This window comes from Sminthopsis crassicaudata, chromosome 5, assembly GCF_048593235.1.
Source record: "Sminthopsis crassicaudata isolate SCR6 chromosome 5, ASM4859323v1, whole genome shotgun sequence".
Taxonomy (NCBI): Eukaryota; Metazoa; Chordata; class Mammalia; order Dasyuromorphia; family Dasyuridae; genus Sminthopsis; species Sminthopsis crassicaudata.
Window position 1 is genome coordinate 290769848 of NC_133621.1, and position 23587 is coordinate 290793434.

General features: G+C 40.9%; 2 protein-coding genes across 6 annotated transcripts in view; one reads left to right on the forward strand and one right to left on the reverse strand.

Moving 5' to 3' along the window:
• Nucleotides 1-8041, reverse strand: part of LOC141544830 (putative tetratricopeptide repeat protein 41) — an 81632-nt gene extending 73591 nt beyond the window's left edge. The window contains 2 exon segments of the mRNA XM_074271423.1: nt 6848-7040; nt 7925-8041. The gene's annotated coding sequence lies outside the window, so the exon portion shown is untranslated.
• On the forward strand, nt 8027-22952 carry HSP90B1 (heat shock protein 90 beta family member 1). Of its 5 annotated transcripts, none has more exons than XM_074271419.1 (18): nt 8027-8621; nt 10742-10844; nt 11581-11722; nt 12184-12300; nt 12863-13194; nt 14861-14972; nt 15341-15454; nt 15887-16003; nt 16967-17104; nt 17223-17300; nt 17399-17464; nt 18321-18590; nt 19175-19420; nt 19894-20030; nt 20414-20492; nt 20577-20732; nt 21579-21701; nt 22615-22952. In XM_074271419.1, the coding sequence occupies exons 1-18, from the start codon at nt 8570-8572 to the stop codon at nt 22642-22644; spliced, it is 2412 nt and encodes an 803-aa protein (XP_074127520.1). In that variant the 5' UTR covers nt 8027-8569; the 3' UTR covers nt 22645-22952. The 5 variants fall into 5 exon arrangements, 2 of the variants coding, with proteins under 2 accessions (XP_074127520.1, XP_074127521.1); XR_012482817.1 differs by having other exon boundaries at nt 8110-8621; nt 19894-20082; nt 20257-20492; XR_012482815.1 differs by having other exon boundaries at nt 8110-8621; nt 20577-20844; nt 21534-21701.
• Nucleotides 22953-23587: the final 635 nt, after the last annotated feature.

Here is a 23587-nt window from a genome sequence, read left to right on the forward strand (position 1 = left end):
AATTTTATTTTCTTATCTGTCACTATGCTTTCTGCTTTTGTTGGTTTATCACTATCAAGCCAAGACTCTGACATCAAAGGTCTGAATCGTCTGGCCCTTCACCTCCTGAACCTGATCCAGGGGAAGGAAGCTCTGCTCCTCCTTCCCCTTCCCCAAGCAGTTCCTCCTCTGGGGCTTGGCTACCAGTCAAATAACTACCAAATCCTAAATGGAAGGCTTCTGAACTGGCTTGCCAATTTATCCTCACACCACAAGGACATGACCAAATTTCCTCAAATAATACCAACATTCTCTATGTGTTTTCAGTTCAACCAATGGCTTTCATAGAGATCTAAATTAATCACAAACTCTCCCCTTTAAGTTAGACTAAAGTCTCTAAATGACTGATAAAGTGAATGTGTAGGACTTATTCACACTTGGCTCACACCTTGGACTACAGTGATTGTTCTCACCAGACAAAGGTATCAGGCTAGAATTTTGTCATTTACTTTCAGGGGGTGGGTCACTGGTTGATTGACTCCCCACCGTTCACAGTGTATGGCAAGCATCGATATCTGCAATTCAGGTAACTGCTTCCAGATAACAATGGTCCCTGGGCTATAGTTAGGTGGTCCAGACAGAAAAAGCTTCTCAAAGGCTGAGAGATGCATCTCAAAACAACGAGCTATATAGCATGGCCTCCTGACTCCAGGGCCGGTGCTCTATACACCAGACCATCTAGCTGCCCCACTTCAACAGGTCAAAGGTTTTACAGAATTCTTCTCTTGCAATAGCCCTTTAGTAAGATCCTGCTTAGGCAGCCAAACTCTGCTTCTTTTAAGATATATTTAGCATTGGGGCAGCTAGGTGGTGCAGTGGATAGAGCACCAGCCCTGAAGTCGGGAGGACCTGAGTTCAAATATGACCTCAGACATTTAACACTTCTTAGCTGTGTGACCCTGGGCAAGTCATTTAACCCCAATTGCCTCATGGGAAAAAAAAAAAGATACATTTAGCACTTTCTTTCTCTGGGATTTCCAACAAAGGGATGAGGGAGATTACTCTCCCCTTCTTCCCTTCTCCCCCACCCTCCACTCCCAATGGCAATAGCAGCCAACTGGCACTTAAGGGCATGTGCTTGCCAAGATGAGTCTGTGTCCCTGCCCTCTTGTCTCTTCTGCCAGCCCCGAGAGATTCTAAAAATGGATGTTTCCACCACTGTCTGCATCTACGTGAGTTTGAAAGGTTGAAAGTTTCTGAGTCAAGTTCTGGCTTTGCAATGAGAAATAATCACAAGCTTTCCAAAGGTAAAAATAAGCACTGAAAGGACCGAAGAGCTACACTATGCTGCCCAGGAGATTAAGACCTCATGAATTACTTGGACAATACAGATTATGACATAGTAAATTTCTTTTCTGGAAGGTCCACAAGGAACACTATTATGGCGTGCTCAAAGGAAAAAAACAAAACCATAACCTAGACACTTTTTGTTCAGTTTTTTTCCCCACTTGGGGTTTTCTCAGAAAAGATTTTGGAGTGGAGTGGTTCACCATTTCCTTCTCCCAGCTCATTTTACAGATGGGGAAACTGAAGGTAACAAGATGAAGTGTTTTGCCCAGGGTCCCACAGCTAGTAAAAGTATCCAAGGCTGAATTTGTACCTCAGGTCTTCCTGATTCCATCCACTCTGCCACCTAAATACTCCTGACACCTTTAAGTTTAAACACAAATATAAGCTACACCCAGAGAAGGAACACTGGGAAGTGAATGTAAATTGTTAGCACTAATATCTATCTGCCCAGGTTACATGTACCTTCGGAATCTAATGCTTATTGTGCAACAAGAAAATGGTATTTACACACATGTATTGTATCTAGGTTATATTGTAACACATGTAAAATGTATGGGATTACCTGTCATCTAGGGGAGGGAGTAGAGGGAGGGAGGGGATAATTTGGAAAAATGAATACAAGGGATAATATTATAAAAAATATATAATAAAAATAAAAAACACAAATGTAAATTTAAATGTAAATATATATAGATACAATCTATGCATTTGTGGGGGGGGGGGTGAGTTACAACACTTGTGTATATAGGCAGTTAAGTGGGGCAGTGGGTAGAAGATTGGGCCTGGAAGCAGCAAGACACTTCCAGACACTTCCCTGCTGTATAAATCTTGGGCATCTGTCTGCCTCAATTTCCTCCTTCTATCATAAGGATGATAGCAGCACCTCCCTCCCAGGGCAGAGGGGAGAAAAAATGAGATCACATCTGTGAAGTGCTTAACTGGTAAATGCTCTCATTACAACACTTCTAGTACTGCTTTCCACAACAGTCTGAAGCATGGAATCATTTAGTGGCCAAAGAATATATGAAAATGGTCATCAATAAGAATTGTAACACCACAGCAGATTGGCTGATTTTGTACAAAGAGAAACATGAACTAACACCCAGTAAGAATAAATACAAAGAGGTGAGGAGTGATTTTTGTGGTTTGTGGGGTGATTCTGTTGGTTTCAATAAAAGATACTATCACAGGGCTGACAAAGCCTTGCCTTTTGAAGCCAGGTCACTAGGACCCAGAACCAGAATCCTGGCCACCTCCCTTTGGAGGTAACCTGGGTCACGGAGGTGGCAGATTTTCAGGCTTTTGAGACTTCTGGCCCTCTCTGCTTGGGGACTACTTGATTGTTCACAAGATAATCTGCCTTTTCTATCTGACTACAAGCGCTGAAGAGAACCAGCAGAAGAGAACGGTCTGTTTCAGAATAGTTTGGGCACCTTTTCCAACTCTACTCTGATGAGATCTGGTGAAGATGTCCACCTGACCAAAGCCCCCACACCTACTCCAGCAAAACCCTGAAGTTTGCATCAAACTGAAAAAAACAAGAACTTCAATGAAAATGGCAGCAAGTGGAGATAGAGGAAAGAAAGCCTCCAGTAAAGCAGTGTAAGCAGTGGATCTGAGGCAGCAAGAGCACACAGGGTAGTTATAGAGCAAAGGGCTCTGCCTACTTCTGCTGCCCCCCATGCCTGGCATGCTCTAGCCCCTTCCCTTCGTTTCCTTGGATTTCCCTCAAGTCTCTGCTCAAACTTCCCCAGCAATAGTACCCCCAGCTGCCAATGGCATCCCCCTCTAGACTGCCTTCCCTCAGATCTGTAAATGTCTCACATGTATCTAGTTATTTACACGCTGTTTTACCCATTGGAAGGTGAGCTCCTGGATAGCAGGAACTACTTTTGTCTTTCTTTGTAGCTCAGCAGAGTGTCTGGCACATGTTACGTGTGCAGACTTTAGCCAAATGTTAAGTCTTATTTTCTGACTTCCTCTAAACTTGTTGGGAACATGGGGGCACAAGTAGTGGTGTAGGCACTTAACTGTATTGGCTGTTTACTGGTCCTTAATGCTTGAACCAGACACTGTAAATTGGGGGTAAGGAAAATGGCCCTGGGGGTAAGACAGCTCCAGAGTTGTCATTATTTGCAGTCTATGCCAGACCATTTGTTTAAGATGACAGAAAGGATTTGCAGCTGTTGAATTGCTACTGTTTAAACTTAACAACACTCACCAAGAATCAACCAACCCAGCCAGTTTGACATTGTTGGTATCAAAGATGAAGCCCAGTAATACTGCACTATCTATTTGTGAGAGGTAACAGGGCATTATAGAGAGAGTAGGACTCCAAGTCAAGAAAACTTGGGTTCCTTTTTGTAGTAGCTAGAAACTGGAAGATGAATGGATGTCCATCAATTGGACAATGGTTGGGTAAATCATGGTATATGAAGGTTATGGAATATTATTGCTCGGTAAGAAATGACCAGCAGGATGAATACAGAGAGGCTGGGAGAGACTTACATCAACTGATGCTGAGTGAAACGAGCAGAACCAGAAGATCATTATACACTTCAACAATGATACTGTATGAGGATGTATTCTGATGGAAGTGGATATCTTCGACAAAGGGAAGAGCTAATTCAGTTCCAATTGATCGATGATGGACAGAATGAACCACACCCAGAGAAGGAACACTGGGAAATGAGTGCAAATTGTTTGCACTTTTGTTTTTCTTCCCAGGTTTTTTTTACCTTCTGAATCCAATTCTTCCTGTGCAACAAGAGAACTGTTCGATTCTGCACACATATCTTGTATCTAGGATATACTATAACATAATTAGCATGTATAAGACTGCCTGCTGTCTAGGGGAGAGGGTGGAGGGAGAGAAAAGTTGGAATAGAAGCGAGTGCAAGCGATAATGTTGTTTAAAAATTACCCAAGCATATGTTCTGTCAATAAAAAGTTATAATAATAATTTTTAAAATTATCAAAAAAAAAAAAAAAAAAAAAAGAAAAAAGAAAACTTGGGTTCAAGTCCCTCTCTCTAACCTCTACTAGTGAAGTAACAAGTCACTGAACAGCTGGACATCCAACACGAGCTGCAGAGAACACACTGCCCTGCATAGCAGAGGGGATTCACTATACTAAGGAAATCACAAGTCCCCTTCCTAGCTTTTATAATTATTCATACTTATGATTCAAGTTTATAAATTATGACTTAAGGGAAAATCCCAAATCCAGAATGGCATGGGGAGTAGTTAAGTTACTTTTATCTGAAAGGTGGAGTATCCTTAATGCTAAAATTATCCAGAACCTAAATTTAATTCTTAATTATTCTGCAGGCGTTTCAGAATACCATATTGCCTTAAGGTTATCATCATGAATTGTGGCTCATCATTATATATTTTATATATAAAATTATATAACAACAAATGTAGAAAGTAGTAGGAAAGAGAGTTGAAATCATATGGACCCAGGAGCAGTTATGTGGCCCAGTGGATAGAGCACCAGTCCTAAAGTCAGGAGGACAGGAATTCAAATTCCACTTCAGACACTTAACATTTCCTAGCTGTGTGACTCTCGGCAAATCACTTAACTCCAAATGCCTCAACTAAATAAATATATATTTAAAAAAAGAAACCATATGGATCCTATTTTCTACATCTTTGAAAAAAAACAAACAAACCCCACACCCTTTCAGAAGTCAAGCAAGCCAAGGATTTGTTTAATTTCAATTTCTGCTCCCCCTTAGCCAGTTACTCTTCTAACCCCCACCAAAAGTCATCATGCGTTGGTCATCTCAGTGTGAATCTGGAGAAATAATGCCACATTGGTGTGTTGTAGACAGACCAACTGTTGTCCAGAAAAGATTCCCAAGGAAATACTGACCTTATCTCTGTTTTCCATCTTCCAACCCCACTTAGCTCTGTGATGCTAGTGGCTGGGCAGAGAGGAAAAATTACAAAGAGGAAAAAAAAAACCCTGGGGGAAGGAGAGAAGGGAGCCTTTCAAAGAAGGCTTTTGAAAAGGAGAAAAGGTGGTGAAATTTAACTACTTAAGGGGTACATCACAAGGTCCGAGCATTGGAATAAAGAAAATTCTCTTCCTCCTCCATCCCTCTATATGGCAAACAAGAATCCTAACTTAAGGGTTAGAAATTTCAAAAACCACAAGGATCTCTCCCTTCGGAGCTCCATTCCTGAGGAATCTTCTTATCTCCTGCTGGACACGTGCATTTTTATGCAGATTGATCAGCCTTTAACTGGATTCATGGGAAAGTAACTTGAAATCTTCCAAATCTTCAGTGGATGTGTCCTAGAATATTAACTTCTGCCCTGCTAGTTGCTTTTTTGAACTAATCCCTAAAATCCACTTGCTTATTTAACAGTCCTCTCCCACCAAAGCTACAAAAATGTCATTGTTTGCATTCCAGATGAACCCTATCAAGATTATTAAAATTTAATCCTCATTTTGCATATTCTCTCATAGTTCATATGTTGGTTTTGCTGAGCTGTATTCTTGTTGCTTATTCTTTCTTTAAAAAAAAAAAAATCTTGTTACAAGGGAAAGAAGGCCAGCTGGGTAGGGAAAGAAAAGGATTGGAAGATTTTTAAAATATGAATAAAACTATTTTTTTTAAAGGCTGAAAAAATGTAACCAGCAAAGGAAAAAGCCCAGAGGCTTTAAAGGGATTGTGACTTTTTAAAACTCAATTTGCTCTCTAATAACCACAAAGCTCGTCTCAAGCAAATGTAAATAGTTTACCACAATAAGGCAACAAACAGGAACCACAAGCAGGTGAGACGCTGGCATTCTAATAAGGGAAGTGCCAAAGAGGAGGACTCGAAAGCAACACTAAAAAAGCATGGTTCCCCCACCCCCAGGCCCCAAGTAATGAAGGCATTCATAAAAGGAGGAGAGGGGACCGAGAGGGAGGGAGGCAGTACTAGAAACACGAGTATGTAAAACAATGTTAAGAAATGTGCATTTTAGAGTTCTTTCCTATTTATCCTGTTTTATAGTTTGAATAATTTGCATACTGCAGGGAGTGTCTTTCTTCTTGTGCCTGACATATAAATGGTGTTTATAAATATTGATAAATCAATTGATTTGCTACTTAAGATCAGGAATTTATAAAATGCTTCTAAGGAGAAACCGAAGAGGTTTCCCCCCAATTTGGTGATTTATGTCTCTATCCAGGAAAGGTGCTTGGAAATTGCAATCAGCAGCAGTGCTTTTTTTTTTCAGTGTTTCACTCACCGCCACAGAGCAGTTAATACTCCCTCATCTGCCTCGTGACAGGTTTTGCTTTCCAGTGTTGCCCAGGTGCATCCTTTCTTGCTCTGTGTCACCTAATTTGGACAGTGCCGTTCACACCGTCCCCTGGGTCTACGCACGAGGCCATAATCATCACGGGGCAGGCATCAGGTGCTGCTGGAAGCCCCCTCCCCTGGGTCACTCCCATTCCCGTAACGAGAAACAGCGGACGAGGTGCCCAGAAAATTCCAGAGTTCAACCAAACCCTATTTACCTAAGGGATGGTGACGTTCCAGGAAAGGTCTTTGTACCTGAGGTGGTGAGCCTGAGACAGTTCACAAGCACAGAATTTCCCTGAGATGGGAGGGAAGGTCACAAGCCCTCTCCTTCAAAACCAATTGAGGAGGGTGTCACAGACTTCGGCCAGGGGACATGAAGCAGTTTTGACAGCAGAGACTCTCTACATGCTGTGGGAGGAAAGGAGAGGGGGATTACAGAGCTGCCCCCGGAAGAGGAGCGTGTGACCTTGGCCCCTGGCCCTTTCCCGCTCTGAGCCTCAGTTTCCCCCATCTGTCAAGTGAGAGGGCTGAAGTCAGCGATTTCTGAGCCTAGATCGCCCTAGTTAGAGTTTCACTTTATCAATCAAAAGAGGGGCTGGATTAATGACCCCTAAGCTGCTAATAGGGAGCCTCCGTTTTCCTGTCCAATGAGAAGCGCTGGATTAAGGCCTCTGAGGTAGATCGATGCTGCTAAAGTCATTTACTCTGAGGCTGTTTCCCTTATCTGTCAAATGAGGAGTGCGGAAGGAGATGCCTTCCAGCCCCGGATCTAAGCGACTGTAAGTCATTTGCTCTCTGTAGGGCTCAGTTTCCTCATTTGTCAAACGACAAAGGCCCCGCCCACCATCTATAGAAGATCAGGCTTGGGGCGGGGAGGGATGCAAACTAGGGGGAGGGGAAGCAAGCATCATTTTCCCCCACCCCCTCCAAGCTATGCTTCTGAGGGCAAAGTCACTTCCTGGAGGGGGTCAGGCTTAGAGGAGCTGAAATCGGAGCCCCAGACGCCCGCAAGGCCACGAGAAGTTATAGTACGCACATGGCCAGCCCAGGAAGCAAGTCCAGGGGTTTTCCCGGCCTGCATGTAGGTGTAGTTCTGGGGACATTGCATGCTGGGATATGTAGTTTCTCGCGGGATGCCTATCCTCGCCCCGCCCCACCCCGCGCCACTCCCCGACTCCCAGCCCCGCTCCTCTCTAGTCTCTTTTAAGGCACGAGCTTTTCGAACTTCAGAAATTCCTATTTCTCGTGAAGCCACCGCCGGAGTAGCCTGCGGCAACAGGGGGAAGGCTTACTTGGGACTTGCCGAACTGGGAGTCTAATATGACTCTCAACGTATTCTTCGGGGGAAGAAAAGCGAAGAACGTGTTGCCATGGACACAATTCCCCCTAGTAACAGAGTAAACGCTGTGGAGGAAGGATGAGAAGTGCTTCCGGAGCGTAACTTCACCCCAAGGAACGGGGGGAGGGGACCGTCTGAGCTCGCGTCCATTGGTAGACCTTCCTCCGATGTCGGCACCGCCCGAGCAAGGGTCCCGCGGAGGCTGGTGATTGGCTGAACTCGACGTAGCTCGCGTGGGCCAATCAGCCGGAGCCACGCTTCGGTCCTCGGGCCCCTCACCTGGAGGGCTGACATTGGCGGATCGCCGCCTCCCCCCCCACGACTGTTTCCCATTGGCCGCGCGGGGTGCGTGGTGCGGCACTATTGGCCGGTTCGTGTTTCCCGTCCCCCGCCCTCAGGGAGTGGGGGTGAAAAGCGAGCGGCCCGGCTTGGGGGGTGGTGGGCGGATCGCGCTGCTGTCGCTGCCCTCTGTACCGACGCCGCTGCCGCAGCCCGGGGTGTGAGGAGCGGATCCCCGCCGGGAGGCGGACGGAGGACGAGGCCGTGAACGGAGCCTGAAGCGCCGTGCCGGAGTTGACCGCGCGCCGCCGCCGCCGCGATGAAGGCCTTGTGGCTGCTGGGCCTCTGCTGCGTCCTGCTGCTGGCCTGCGGTGAGTGAGGGCAAGGCGGCGGCCCGGCCTTTGGGAACGTTCCCCGACGCCGCCCCCTGCTCATCTCCCCGGGGCCGCGCCCGGGGCGCTTTGTCTACCCGGCTGGGCCCGCCTCGATAGGCTGCCGTCATCCCAGACTCCCCGTAAAGTGGGGGGCGACCACGGAGAGAGCAAGCGGCTGAGAGGGCCTCAGTCTCCCCATCTGTAAAATGGGAGTGACCGAGAGCGCCAGCAGCTAAAAGGGCCCCTGTCTCCTGATTTGTTATATGAGGGGGGACCCCGAGAGAGAAAACAGGGCCTCAGGCTCCTCATCTGTGAAAATGGGATGATCGCTCTGGGAACGGCGGGTGGGGAAGCCAAGGGAGCTTTCGTTTCCTTCTCTGTAAAACCGGAATGGCCTTTCAGAAAGGGGGGGCTCGGGCTCCTCATCTGTAAAATCACGATGGCCACTCGGAGAAGGGCGGGCAGCAAAGAGAGACCTCAGTTTCCTCATCTGAAAAATGAAAATAACCACGTGGAGAGAGGCATCCTCGAGAGGGTGTTTCCTCGCCGTGGTGTTAAAGAGGCAGCATCAGGTGGTGGCCGTGGAGTCTGGAGGTAGTCTAACCCTGCCGGCCTTCTCTCCCTCCTCCGGACCCCCAGCCTCAGTTTACTTATTTGTTAAAATGGAAATAGTACGTAGTCAGTTATGCGCATTTATTAAGCACCTGATGTATGACAGACTAGGATTTAAAACTCCCTCCTCCCCCCCAAAAGGGACCAGTTTAAACGAATTGTGAGCACTGCATCCTGCAGATGGATATCTGGTCTTTATTAAGTACAGTGCCAGACACTGGTTGGGGATGTGTGTTGGTTTTTTTTGTTTTTTTTTTTAATTAAAGTCCTCCATTCACCCGTGCCTCCCCCCCCCCAAAAAAAATCACCCCACGCAGAAACCTCATCTTCATTCTCTACTTGGTCAACTAGCACTTGTTAAGCACTTAGTGTGCCAGACACTGGGCCAAGAGATGAGGATTCTAAGAAAGGGAAAGAAAAAAACCATAATGGGGAGCCAGCATACAAATAGCTGTGTTCCAATGGGAAGCATACAGGACACTGATAGGATATTTTATTCTCTTAATATTCGGATGCTATTCTAATTTATGTTAACTTTCTAATGTTACATGATAATATCAGAATACTATTCACTAAATGAAGACACTGGAATTAAGGGGAGGTAGAAAAAGATTAATTATAGAAGATAGGATTTGAAAGAGGGGGAGAATTCCAGGTGTGGGGGACAGCAAGAGAGATTGCGGGGGATCAAGAAGGGGGGATGCAAAGTCTTGTGCTTAACGATGCTGAGGGCCCAGAGAGTGATGGGAGAAGGGCCAGCCTTTAAGTCAGCATCTCTGCCTTCAATTTCCCTCTAAATTGGGACTATAGCATTATGTATTGAAGACTGACCTGGGTTTAAGTGTTTAGACCAGGTACAGAGGAAATAGCACTGGCTTTGGAGTCAAAGGAATAGGATTGGGATCCTTTTTTAACATATCCCTTAATCACATTGCTTCAATCTCTTTGGGTCTCACTTTGCTTCTCCATAAAGCAAGGGTGTTAGGCTAATTGGCCTACAAGCAAGCACCCTCCTCCCCCCTTGCCCTGCCTGGGTCCTCCGTTGAACCATCTGGCCCCTGAGGACCTTTTATCAGGTTTAGACCTCAAGTGAAGAAGGGCTATTCTTCGGCAGTGACAAGTCAAAGTACCCTTGGAAGGCTTGTCAAGGGTCTTGCATCAGCATTCTCCCTCTTAGTCTCACCAACTCTGAGGTGTGTGCTCCCAAGGGATTGTCTCATTTAGAGACTGGGGGAAGACCCAGAGGAGGTCAGAGATGATACTAAGGATTCGGGTTAGCATTTGAACGCAAAACTTTCCAAGTAGAAAGCTAACAAATCTATGGAAATGGACTGGGGCTGAGGAACTGGTCAGCCCTTTATTCTACCCCAATCAAAAGCTGACTCTGCTCTCGAGGCTTTGGAGCCCCACCCCTTCCCTTCCTGTCCTGCCCTGGATCCCCTGTTCTTCTGCTCCATGTGACTGGGAAGTTGTGTGTCTCACACTGGAATGTCCTTTTCCCTTAGGATCAGTTAAAGCAGATGAACAACTGGATGTAGAAGCTACAGTGGAAGAAGATCTGGGTAAAAGCAGAGAAGGTTCTCGGACTGATGATGAAGTGGTCCAGAGGTTGGTGCTGATGTGAAACTGTCATTTTAAATTACCACATGAGATCTGATATTGTTTGTGTTCTCTGATCTCAAAAAAGAAAAGGCATCTGGAATTGGTTGTCAGATATCTGAATAAAATTCAAGTGATTTTGTTCTCTATCTAGACAGAAGCAAGTTAGGTTTTATTTTTATTTTCCTTGTTAAGAATTTATCTCTTGGGTCCCTTTTAGCTGGTCTGATAGAACTGAAAACCAGGATGGACAACAAGTTTGCAAGATCTCCAAACAGAATTTATCCCAAGTATAATTGACCCTTGGAAACCAGAAGTAAATATCAAATGTAGAAATGTGATGACCATGGGGCAAGGAAAGAAGTATCAGGGATAAATTAAATCATGTCTGATTTAAGTCTAAGTCTAAATCTTAAATCTAAATGCCTGCCTATTGCTTCTTGCTTATTAGTTGGATGTGGGTATGTAATGTTAAATAATATTTTATATTTATATTTGTTAGAAAGCACAGGTTGGAAATATGTAGAACCTAAGAGTATATTAAGGTTCTATAGATACAGTATAATAATAGATGAAAGAAATGTTTGTTGGAAGGCTGCAACTTTAGCCTTCTTTATGGGTGAAGAAAAGGGGTCAGCAGATTATAAATACTGGCTATGTTCCCATTATCATATTGAACATTATGGTCCTTGTACTTATTTGTTAACATTTGTTGTAGCATCACATTTTTTTTTTCTGTTCATAGAGAAGAAGAAGCTATTCAATTAGATGGATTAAATGCATCCCAAATAAAAGAACTTAGAGAAAAATCTGAGAAATTTGCTTTCCAAGCTGAAGTAAATAGAATGATGAAGCTTATTATCAATTCTTTGTACAAAAATAAGGAGGTAAGAACTGTCTGCATTGCCCTTTGTATGAAGTACATGGTGCAAGATTAAAGCTCTTAATTCTACCAAGATCTCTCCTAGGGTTTTGAGAGTTTCTTTCCCTATCTCCACAGTACACAAATATAATAAAATAATTTTAAAACAGTGCTAACTTTCCTACCCTTTTCCAACAATATCTCATTTTCTTACCTTGAACTAGTAATTTTAAGTCTGGTTAAGATCGATCATGTTTAAACTCACCCTATTACAGGAAAAAAAAAAAGTAGGCAAGAGGTAAGTGGGCTGATTTGTCAAATCAGGTATTAAGAAAATTAAGTCATCCAGTTTGCTTGATAGTGAGATTTCAGTAAGAGTAGTTAGAAGATAATAGCTTTTTAGGATCTTCACACAGAAATAAAGTGAGTCTTAAGTCTGATGTTAAATGTGTATTTTATTGGGCCCTCTCTTTCAAATGATTGTAGATTTTCCTGAGAGAACTGATTTCAAATGCTTCTGATGCTTTGGATAAAATAAGGCTTATTTCACTGACTGATGAAAATGCTCTTTCTGGAAATGAAGAACTTACCGTCAAAATTAAGGTAAGCTAGAAGTGAAAACCAGCTGACCCTGAAAACCAAAAGCATTGCTAGAAATTAGAAGATGACAGTGACAGTCAGTACTTAGAGAATCATTAATGTTGCAGCATCTTTCCTTCCATCCCAAAATATTTGGTTTTCCCCCATCTTGACTCTTGGAGTCTGTGCCATCACTAAGGAAAGGATAATATAATGGGGGTGTACATGTGGGCATCTTGATGTACATACTGTGATAATTAATGGATGGTGTCCTTCAAGAACAATAAAAACCTGAGTCATCAGATGAAATTGAATACTAAATATATTAGTAATATACTTAATATATCAAATACTAGCATATTTGGTTTTGAAGAGGCTGTTTTATTTTTTAAGGAAAGCATTTGTCCACTTCAAAGTATTTTTTTACTAACCATTTTCTAAAGTACAAAAATTTTTTATCCTTGATCCAAATTTTCATTTCAGCTGATTATGGTAGAGAGTACTAGCCCAGTGTTAGGTTGTACAGTTTGTTTTGAGTGTTCAGAGTCTTAAAGGTTTCAACATGTTGTCCTTCTTTTGATTGTAGTGTGATAAGGAGAAGAACCTGCTGCATGTTACAGACACTGGTGTTGGCATGACCAGGGAAGAATTAGTTAAAAACCTTGGTACCATAGCGAAGTCTGGTACAAGTGAATTCTTAAACAAAATGACTGAGGCACAGAGGGATGGCCAGTCAACTTCAGAGTTGATTGGCCAGTTTGGTGTAGGTTTCTATTCTGCCTTCCTTGTAGCAGATAGGGTTATTGTGACATCGAAACATAATAATGATTCCCAACACATCTGGGAATCTGACTCCAATGAATTTTCTGTCATCGCTGACCCAAGAGGAGACACCTTGGGAAGAGGTACCACCATAACGTAAGTATCACGATTCCTCTTTTGCTATATCTGCTCATAATAGTCTGTACTTATGGTATTTGGGCATTAAAAACTTGCAGTTCCTACCTCATGGGTTCTGGAAATAGTGCTTTGTAAATTAAAATATGGAATTGATGTGGGCTACTTTATTATGCTCTTAAAAGATTGAGGTTTATGTCTTCATCTGCCATATTTGATAATACTCCTCAATCACAAGTCACTAGATTTAATTTTAATAGTCTCGGTCCCTTTATTATTGGATAGCAAGCATTTGTTAAATGATTACTATAGTAATGTTAGGTACACTGTGCTGAATGTTGGAGATCCAAGTATAAGGAATATTTCAATCCTTGCTCACATAAGCTTATAGACTAATGGAGTAGACAAGCACATGTACATGTAAACATTCACAGAGTCATTAAGTGGAAGGTAATTTGAAAAGAAAATCTTGGGGGAAATCAAGAACAGCTTTGTGCAAAGGATGATTCTTGAACTGTGTCTAAGAGCATCCCAGGCTGGTGGGACAGAGAGGGAAGTGAAATAGTGAGTAGTCACGGTACAGTAGATTTTGTCAGGCTTTCTAGAGACAGAAGAGAGCCAGAAGGGGAAGGATAAATGTGGCATAAACACCTACAAAAACAGTTTAAAGTTTAAATAAACACACAATGGTGTTTTGTTGTTTTGGGTTTTGGTATGGTCCTTTACTGCAACAAAAATCTGGCCCCTCTCTCTTATCACATGTTGATAGTTGGTAGAATTTTCGATTAAAGACTAGAACAGCTTATCAGTGAGCTGTTAGTAGATTCTCAAAGCTCCATTTCCAAGATACCTCACCTTACATTTGTTTTGTACATCAGTACATGTATGTACATGTATGTACATGTTATCTTCAAAGAATGTAAGTTTCTTGAAAGCAGGAAATGTTTTCAGTTTTTGTCTAGACTCCTAGTATTTGACACATGGCAATCTCTTAATGAATGCCAATTGGCTGATGGAATAAAAATACTCTTTTAATAAAAATTACTGCTTTTAAAAAAGAAAAATACTTGGTTAATTTGGGGATAGTTAGTTTCCAGCTTCTATTTCTCCTAACATGTGGCAGTCCTTGGCAGAAAGAAATAATAACGTGGATTAGTCTGTAGACATTATAAATACTAGATCTCTTTTTGTCTTTTTTGAGAAGAAATGACTTAGACTCTAATCTTGTAACAATTGTAATACTCCTTGGCCTGTGTTTGGGTGGCAGGGAAGGTACCACTACTACTATTAAGTGGTGACTCTTACTACTAAAAACTGAAGGCCAGTGATTGCATTAATATGATTGCATTAATAACAGCTGACAACTATCCTATCTTCAGAAAACATTTGCAATCCTTGATCATAGTAGATAAGGCTTCCTTACTAAAACTCCCAAGGGATCAGTGTAGTATGAAATTTGGCATCTAGTCAGGGATTGGTTTTTCCCTTACCTCCCTCTATCGCTAACCTAGGGAACACTCTGCCTTTGTACCAAAAGTCAAAAAGAGCTTCTAGGAATTAGGAAGGGTTTGGGAAGGCATTTACATTGCCACACAACTTGAAAAAATTGAAAAGCACAACTAAATTAACTGTTTCTACTGATTTTATCATTTGTTTAAATGAACTTTTTTTTTTTTCTTCTTTGAAGTCTGGCTTTAAAGGAAGAGGCATCCGATTATCTTGAACTGGATACCATTAAAAACCTTGTCAAGAAATATTCACAATTTATAAACTTTCCTATCTACCTGTGGAGCAGCAAGGTAAATTTTTTCTATTAAAAATTTATGCATCAAACTTTCCCTCCAACACCCTAAATACAATGTACTGTGATCTGCTCTCTGGGCAGGGAGTCATCATTTTTCCCTTCTAATCTAGTCCTCACAGATCAATAAACCTAGTCTTGATAACTATTTCTGAATATAAATATGTTTTAAATTAACCTGTGAATTGCTTCTGCTTGAAAGGGGGAAAGGGTTAGAGCAGCCTCATTTTAGTGTTAGGGAATAACCTGGACTGAGCTTGGCCATGAAGTGAACATTGTCAGAAAACTGATAGAAACTAATCTTTAGGTCCCATAAGGATATAGTTTAGAAAATACTGCTTGACTTTTGCTTTTGATTCTCTGCAGACAGAAACAGTAGAAGAGCCCATTGAAGAGGAAGAAGCAGCTAAGGAAAAAGATGAAGTAGATGATGAAGCTGCAGTGGAAGATGAGGAGGAGAAGAAACCCAAGACTAAAAAGGCAAGTCTGACCTAGGAACTCTGGTAGCAGAGAAATAATAATCCATAGTCTTTAAGGCTTAGATCACAAATTTTCCATCAACAACCTGCTCTGGATGGAGGGGGATACTTCCTGTGCTGTGGCTCTAGACATTTGAGGCCTAGTTGATACTTCTCCACTTGACTTTGTCGGGTCATTCAGTGGCATAGTTCTATCACATTAGAGTTTAAAGGAAGTTACAGATGACTGTAGTTAAAATCATGAGTTCAATCACTTCTATGTAAGTTGTAATGTGAGCAGAGCTTTTATAACAACCCTGGGTGGGAGGTAGAGGTGGAGACATTTTCTCCATTTTAAGGGCAAAGAAATATGTTTGAAGAACTTAAATGAATTAACCCAGGTTTATCTAGTTCATTAATGTGGGAAATATTTCTATCATGTCTACAAATTTAGGTTGAGAAAACTGTTTGGGATTGGGAGCTCATGAATGACATCAAACCAATATGGCAGAGACCATCAAAAGAAGTAGAAGAAGATGAATACAAAGCATTCTACAAATCATTTTCAAAGGTAAAGTAGTCTAAAAGGTGTACAGTTTGGATTGTAAGACAGAAGAAAGGACTATTTGATACATTATTATGACACTGGAATTTTTGTTACTAAGGTTAATTGACTCTAGGAAATAGTTTTCTGGACCATCTATTCATGCTGTATAATGAGTTATATTGGTTGATCTCTCTTCTAAAAAACATTGTAATGAATTTCTCATTGGTCCTTCTCTAACTTGACTTACATATTTTGTACTAATCACTTCAATTGTTCTCATAGGATCTGTCCTTAAAATACTACTGTCCATATAATTATCTCATCTTTCCATTTCTGTCATAGTAATCCTAAATAAAATAGGTCTTATTGGTTGGCCATTTAACCAAAATTAAAGAAAAGATCTTCATGATAATTTTTTAAAATGAAGGTTTTGGGGCAGCTAGGTGGCACAGTAGATAGAGCATCAGTCCTGAAGTCAGGAGGACCTGAATTCAAATCTGACCTCAGACATTTAACACTTCCTAGATGTGTGACCCTAGACAAGTCACTTAATCCCAATTGCCTTAATACCCCCCTCCCAAAAAAAGGTTTTTAAAAATTCTCTCCCTTATCTTATTTTTTATGAAATCCTTCCCCATTTTGATGATCTTCATCTTAACATTTCTTCATACCTTCGCAAAAAATCTCTCCTTTCTTTTTCCTTTTACAAAAAGCTTTGGTTATCTATTTACATTTTTCTTTTTTCTCTCCTACATAGCTAGAATTCAACTATATGTTTCCCTATTTTTACAAGAGAAAGGGAGTCATTTTAATAGTATATAGCAAAACCCTTGAAAACTGTTCACAAAAGCATTTACTATTTATCATTTGTTGTTCGGAATTTAGAAATAACACTCAGCCTCTCTCTCCCTTATCACTCAGGGGAAAAGATTTAGCTTTCAGATTGTTACCTTCGGTATACTGATACAGTAAAATCTCTTTCCACAGGAAAGTGATGACCCCATGACTTTTATCCACTTCACTGCTGAAGGAGAAGTGACATTCAAGTCAATACTGTTTGTTCCCACTTCTGCTCCCCGTGGCTTGTTTGATGAATATGGATCAAAGAAGAGTGACTACATTAAAGTATGTGTGGAAAGGGGGAAATTGTTAAGTTTTTGTTTTATTTTAATATGTCTTCAAGTTTAAAATTGTATATGAATTGCATTTTTCTGATTATAATTTTGTTTTTGGTCTCTTTTAGCTTTATGTACGCAGAGTATTCATCACAGATGATTTCCATGACATGATGCCCAAGTACCTTAATTTTATTAAGGGTGTTGTAAGTATATTAAGATACTTTTATTTGTTGTCCTTGTGAACCTTTTAGCTAGTCATTTATGTTCGTTAGCTTGATCACTGATTAACTTTCTTACTTAGGTGGATTCTGATGACCTTCCTCTGAATGTATCCCGTGAAACTCTTCAGCAACATAAATTACTTAAGGTGAGCATTTGAAGCTTTACTGAATCATCTATCCAACGGTGCATCTTACGAATCTCAGTGACTGGTCTCATGACCACCAGTGAGGCCCTAAACAGAGTTTTTTAATCTGAGACCTTTATTCCTTCTTGTATATCCATTATGTCTTAGGGCACTGTACAATCCCATGATGACCTTTTCCTCATGATTTCGCAAATAAGTTTGAATAAGGAAAAGTTTTAAGTGTGTTTTTAAATTCATTTTTACTAATTAGACAATTTTCATTTGGATTTAACTGTCTGTAATAATAGGAATCCTGAAATGTTTGGGTACCCATAAAGCCCATAACTGGAGAATTTATAAAGAGCAGGATGGGTTTTTTAAACCTAAGTCCTGCAGGGAAAGTTAATAACTGGGGTCTTATGAAATACTAAAGGGTCTTACTACATTTGGGAAAGTGAGGTGGGAGGGAAGCAAAAAGAAGTAAATCCTAAACTGTGGCAGCAAAGAATGAAGAAGTTCCTGTTCCACCTGGAACACACTCCTCAGTTTAAGGTGGCCATCTTCCTATAGTCTACAACTGGGACCCTCTTTTAACACTTTCAATATAATTTGTTTTTATTTTCAGTCCCTTATATTTTATTCCATGCATTTAAATTTAGATGATTCTGAGGAAAGAAAAGCATTTGTAGTTTTCACCCTAAGTATGGGATGAAACTTTCTAAGGAAGGGGTTCCAGGACACCAAGACTATAAGAAGCTCAAGATGAAAACTGCCTTAGTAAACTCATGAGTTTAAATCCTGTGTCCTACGTGGAATCTCATTAAAGTGAATCTCTATCATCTCTACCAACCTGTCTCTTGTGCCTTGGATCTTCTAGGTTATTAGAAAGAAACTGGTCCGTAAAACTCTTGATATGATTAAGAAGATTGCTGAAGAGAAATACAACAAAACTTTTTGGAAAGAATTTGGCACGAACATGAAACTTGGGGTGATTGAAGACCATTCCAACCGTACTCGTCTTGCTAAACTGCTTAGGTTCCAATCCTCTTTTCATGAAAGTGACCTGACCAGTCTAGACCAATATGTGGAAAGGATGAAAGAGAAACAGGATAAAATCTATTTCATGGCTGGTGCCAGCAGAAAGGAGGTACGCATGCATGGAGATGAGAATTCAGGTTCATGATAGTTAACATAGTTGTACATTCATTGGGGGTGGGAGGGAGAAAACAGTACAGTATATACTCTAAAGCAACAGTTCTGTGGATTCTTAGAGGTCCCAAAGTCAAAAGGCTGTTTTCATAATACTAAGATGTCCTTTGCTGCTAAAGTGCCTCTCCCTTAAACAACTATTTATCTGTATAAGGTCAGATTTTCTTCATTTACTTAAATCCAAAAAAACCCCACAAGCTTGGATGAGAATCCATCTGTTTTCTATTAAACCAAACATTAGAGATATACAAAAATACATAAAAACAATGTCATTCTTTTCTATTTTTGTTTTACATTGGAAAATATAGTGTGGGTTTTCCTGTCAAAATATGTTAACATGTAATAATTATTATTTTTAGTGAATTAGCATTTCAAAATTTATTAATTTTTAAGTTCTGCCACAGTAAGCATTAATAGATAAAATCCGTATAACCAAAATTCTCAATAACTTGTGTAAAGGGGTCTGGAGACCAAAATTTGGGGGGAACTGCTGCTTTCATCTGAAGTCCATTGGCTTTACAGGCGGAATCATCCCCATTTGTTGAGAGGCTTCTGAAGAAGGGCTATGAAGTGATTTATCTGACAGAGCCTGTTGATGAGTACTGCATCCAGGCTCTTCCAGAGTTTGATGGAAAGAGATTCCAGAATGTTGCCAAGGAAGGAGTGAAATTTGACGAAAGTGAGAAAACCAAGGAAAACCGAGCTGCTGTGGAAAAGGAGTATGAGCCCCTGCTTGAGTGGATGAAGGACAAAGCTCTTAAGGACAAGGTAATCTCTTGAAAATGAGGGTTGTGGTATTGTAACAAATCTGGCCTCAGACACTTCCTAGCTGTGTGACCCTGGGCAAGTCACTTAACCCCAGTTGCCAAAAAAAAAAAAGTTATAAAAATTATATCCTTCCCAAAATGTTTCCCTGAACACTTTTGTCTGGAGCTATCCTTTGCTTCATTCCTCTGGTGGGGCGGCATCTCCTAGTCACCCTTTCCTTCACGTAGGGATTGTCAGTTTTGGCACCTTGCCCATTGTCTGGACCTGTGATTGTATTGATATAGGGAATTCCTGGTACAGGCAGCTGTGTGTAGCCACATCTTAATGCCTGGTATTGAATTACTCTAACTCGGTATCCACAAAATTCCACTAATTGGTATTTGGTTCATAATGGAATCCCATTTTCTTTCAAACTGCTTAGTAAATATGTTGTCACCTATGAGATTCTCACACTTGGCTTTTTTTCCCTTAAGATTGAGAAGGCTGTGATTTCCCAGCGCCTGACAGAGTCTCCATGTGCTCTTGTGGCCAGCCAGTATGGCTGGTCTGGCAACATGGAAAGAATCATGAAAGCTCAGGCTTACCAGACGGGCATGGATATTTCTGCAAAGTAAGCATTCCTTCACAGAGATTTCTGGGGTTTCTCGGGCTGTTAAGGTTAGGTTAAATGGACAGGGCATGCCTGAAATGGGCTAGATCTCCAGGCATATTTTTCCTGGGGGGAGCCAATAAGTTCATTGCTGCTATACTGGGCATCTAGTGAGACTTTTAGAAGTTTGGGAACAGCCACCTGCCCCTTTTGATTACCTAAACTGCAAATGTTAGAAATAATGCAGATTTGGTTTTTCTTCTTGCTTTTGTTTGCCCCTACCAAGATAATAAAGTGATTTCCCTTTTCTAGAGATAGCACTGTCTGGAGAGTAATAAAAATTTAATGGGCCCTGGGTGAAGTAGGAAGGGTGTTTATATAATTGTTTCCTGTATCTTTGACAGTTACTATGCCAGTCAGAAGAAAACACTTGAAATAAATCCTAGGCACCCACTTATCAAGGACATGCTCCGACGAGTTAAAGTAAGTATTGTTAAGGCTTTCTCTTCCTCAGTGTTCATTAGTGTTTTCTTATTAATGGTAATAAAATTTGTCTTTCCACATCAGGAAGATGAAGAGGACAAAACAGTTTTAGACCTTGCTGTAGTCCTGTTTGAAACAGCAACACTGAGATCAGGATACCTTCTACCGAACACCAAAGAATATGGCGATAGAATCGAAAGGATGCTTCGTTTAAGTTTGAACATTGATCCCGATGCAAAGGTTTGTCCTTTTTTTTCCTTCCTCCTCTCTTAAGTTAGCTGAATTTCAGCTCTCCTTCCTTAGTACACTGAGATTTTTTGACACTAATTGGGGTCAGATAGTTTGAGTTTTTGTAGTAAATGTATTTGTTTTTAATATACATTGCTTTATAAGTCATGTTGGGAGAGATTAAAAAAAAAAAAGAAAAAACAAAGAAGTGAACATATAACTATAAATGGTTTTAATTTCATTATCCAAAAATTGTCTGGTACAGTTATTTTGTATGTGTCTTTGGTAGTCATTCTGGTCAGAAAAGGAATTGCAGTTGTTGCATGTTCTTTTTAATGGAGATCAGTAAGAGAGATTCTTCATCCACTTAACATCTGGAGATTCTGCCTCACTTCAGCGAAAACCTATCAGAACTGTAGTTTTATGTGCATAAAACACATAGTATTTATTACAAAGGGACGTACTCATCAAAACAATTTCTTAGAAAATAAAAAGCAAAACCTTTTTCACAGACCCCGGGTTGTGGTCTCTCCACTGTGCCCAAGTTGGGCTCTGGTGCTGTCCTTTAGGGAGCATGTGGACAAAGTAGAATTCAGTTCAGGAGATGGTAGAGCAGCTCTAGCTCTTCTTCCTGTTCCAATTCTTCAAAAGTTAGTCATCCAAATATACTGTTTATACCTTGTGGTGCCTTACATGATAGTCTTTGTATTAAATGCTTCAAGCTGGATTTGAATTCCGGGCTCCCTGGATCCCGGCCCAGCACACAGAAGCCAAAAGGGCACTGGGTAGCAGAACAAGTGGAAAAGGGTTCAGGTTGTTCTTGATACCTGCTAATGTTTCTCTAAATTTGTCCCCAAGGTGGAAGAAGAGCCTGAAGAAGACCTGGAAGATGATACAACAGAAGACACGTCAGAAGATTCAAAACCAGAAGATGAAGAAGAAGTTGATATGGATGCTGAGGAAGAGGAAGAAGCAAAGAAAGTAGGTGCAGGGGAGAGCCACTGGTCCTAGTTGAGACTTGATGAGAGGGCTTTACTGTAGGTGGGCCTCAGACTGAGGCCTGTGCCAGAGGTGTGCAGCTGGGGAGAAGCCCTCATAAAGAGGGGGATCCTTGGTGTGAGACTAAAGGGTGACTAAGGATGCCAAGAAGAAACCCAAATGGAGGAAGCAGGAGGGGAAGTGAACCCAGGAAGGGGGACCGGCAGGACTGTGCTCAGGTCTGCACTGTCTGGGAAAGGCTTCATTGAGAGGGATGTTGTGGCCCAAGACTGGTCCTGCAATGGAAGATACAGGGGGCAGGGGAGAGAAGGTCACTTAGGCCAAATATCAGGTGAAAGGCTAGACCAGCCTGGAGGGTCTGTGGGAAATCCTCACTTGAGTTTGTTTTGTCCTAAAGGTAATAGGGAATTGGAGTAGGATACTCAATAATGTGGACAAATGGGGATGAGAGGGGAGAATCTTCTTGGGGCTAGGAGATGATAATGGGGGTTATGGTCATGAAAGCAAGTGACAAATGGCAGGTTTCAGCTGAAGCAACAAACTGGTGGCACCTATTGACAGTAGGACATGAGAATGTGAGGTTGAGAAAAGAACTTGGTTTAAAACTATTTAGTTTATGTAACAATTATAGTTATGACCCTATCTAAGAATATTTATTGTCAAAAGCTACAAAATGTCATTTCACAGCTGCCAACTTGATAAACTCTCAGTATTTTTACCCTAAGGAGAAAGAAATCTGTGCTGTTCAATGACACCTATATGATTCTAGCCAATGTGCTGAAACCTGAAACCATGTCTAGAACAACAAAAATGACTCAAGTTTTAAAATATTAGAAAGCTATTGTTTATGTAGCTACCTGACCTGAGTATGACATTTACTGTTTTGTCTTTACAGAAATCTCCAAGCGGAAAAGATGAATTATAACTCTCACCATTGGAATCCACTGTGTCCAGTGTAGAGAGAAAATGTGAATTTAAATTGTTCTGTTTGGGGAGGCTTGGGATATTTTTTTGTGTTTTTTTTGCCTTTTTTTTTTTTTTTTTAACCACCCCCCCCCCCCCACTGTAAAAATGTCAGGATTGTGGGTCACGAGAAGCAGGTTTTTGTTTTTGTTTTTGGGGTTTTTTTTAGTTGAAAATTTTTTTTAACATTCCTCATGAATGTAAATTTGTACTATTTAACTATTTGGTGTAAAATCTTGTCATGTGTACAAAAATAAAAAAATTCCCAAATATCATGCGTTTTTACTATCCACTCACATTATAAAGATAGCTGCATTTTTGGAAATTCTTGTCATTTTAAGAGTTTGATGCAAGTACCTATTAAGCAGTAGTGTATTTAGTTCAATTAATGCCTGTATATACTGGGCACTTATTAGTACTGGGAGCTCAAAAAATTAAATGAGATGAAAAGGATTATACTGTAAAATTTAAGAAAATCCAAAAGCCAACAAATTTTGATTTGGAGGAAATAGGGAAAAACAAATTGAGTTGTGACAATGGCACCAGGCATCCTTTAGAACAGGGCTTCAACTTTTTTCCCTTGAGAACCCTTTCCGCCAAAGAATTTTATGTGACCCCAGGTATATAAAATAGGTATACAAATAAAACACTGATAAATCATAATTTTGCAGCTCCCACATTCATTTGTGCAACCTCCTTTTTAAGAAGTTTTGCTTTAAAAAAAAAGATACCCTCTTTTTAAAATTGTGTACATTATTTTCCCCAGCTACATACAGAAACATTTTTGTTATATGTGTACACTCATTTTTTTTACATATTTCCTTATGAATCATTAGAAAAATCAGAACAAAAGGGAAAAATAGAAACCAGAAGAAAAAGGAGGAAAAAAAACCCATATAGCATGT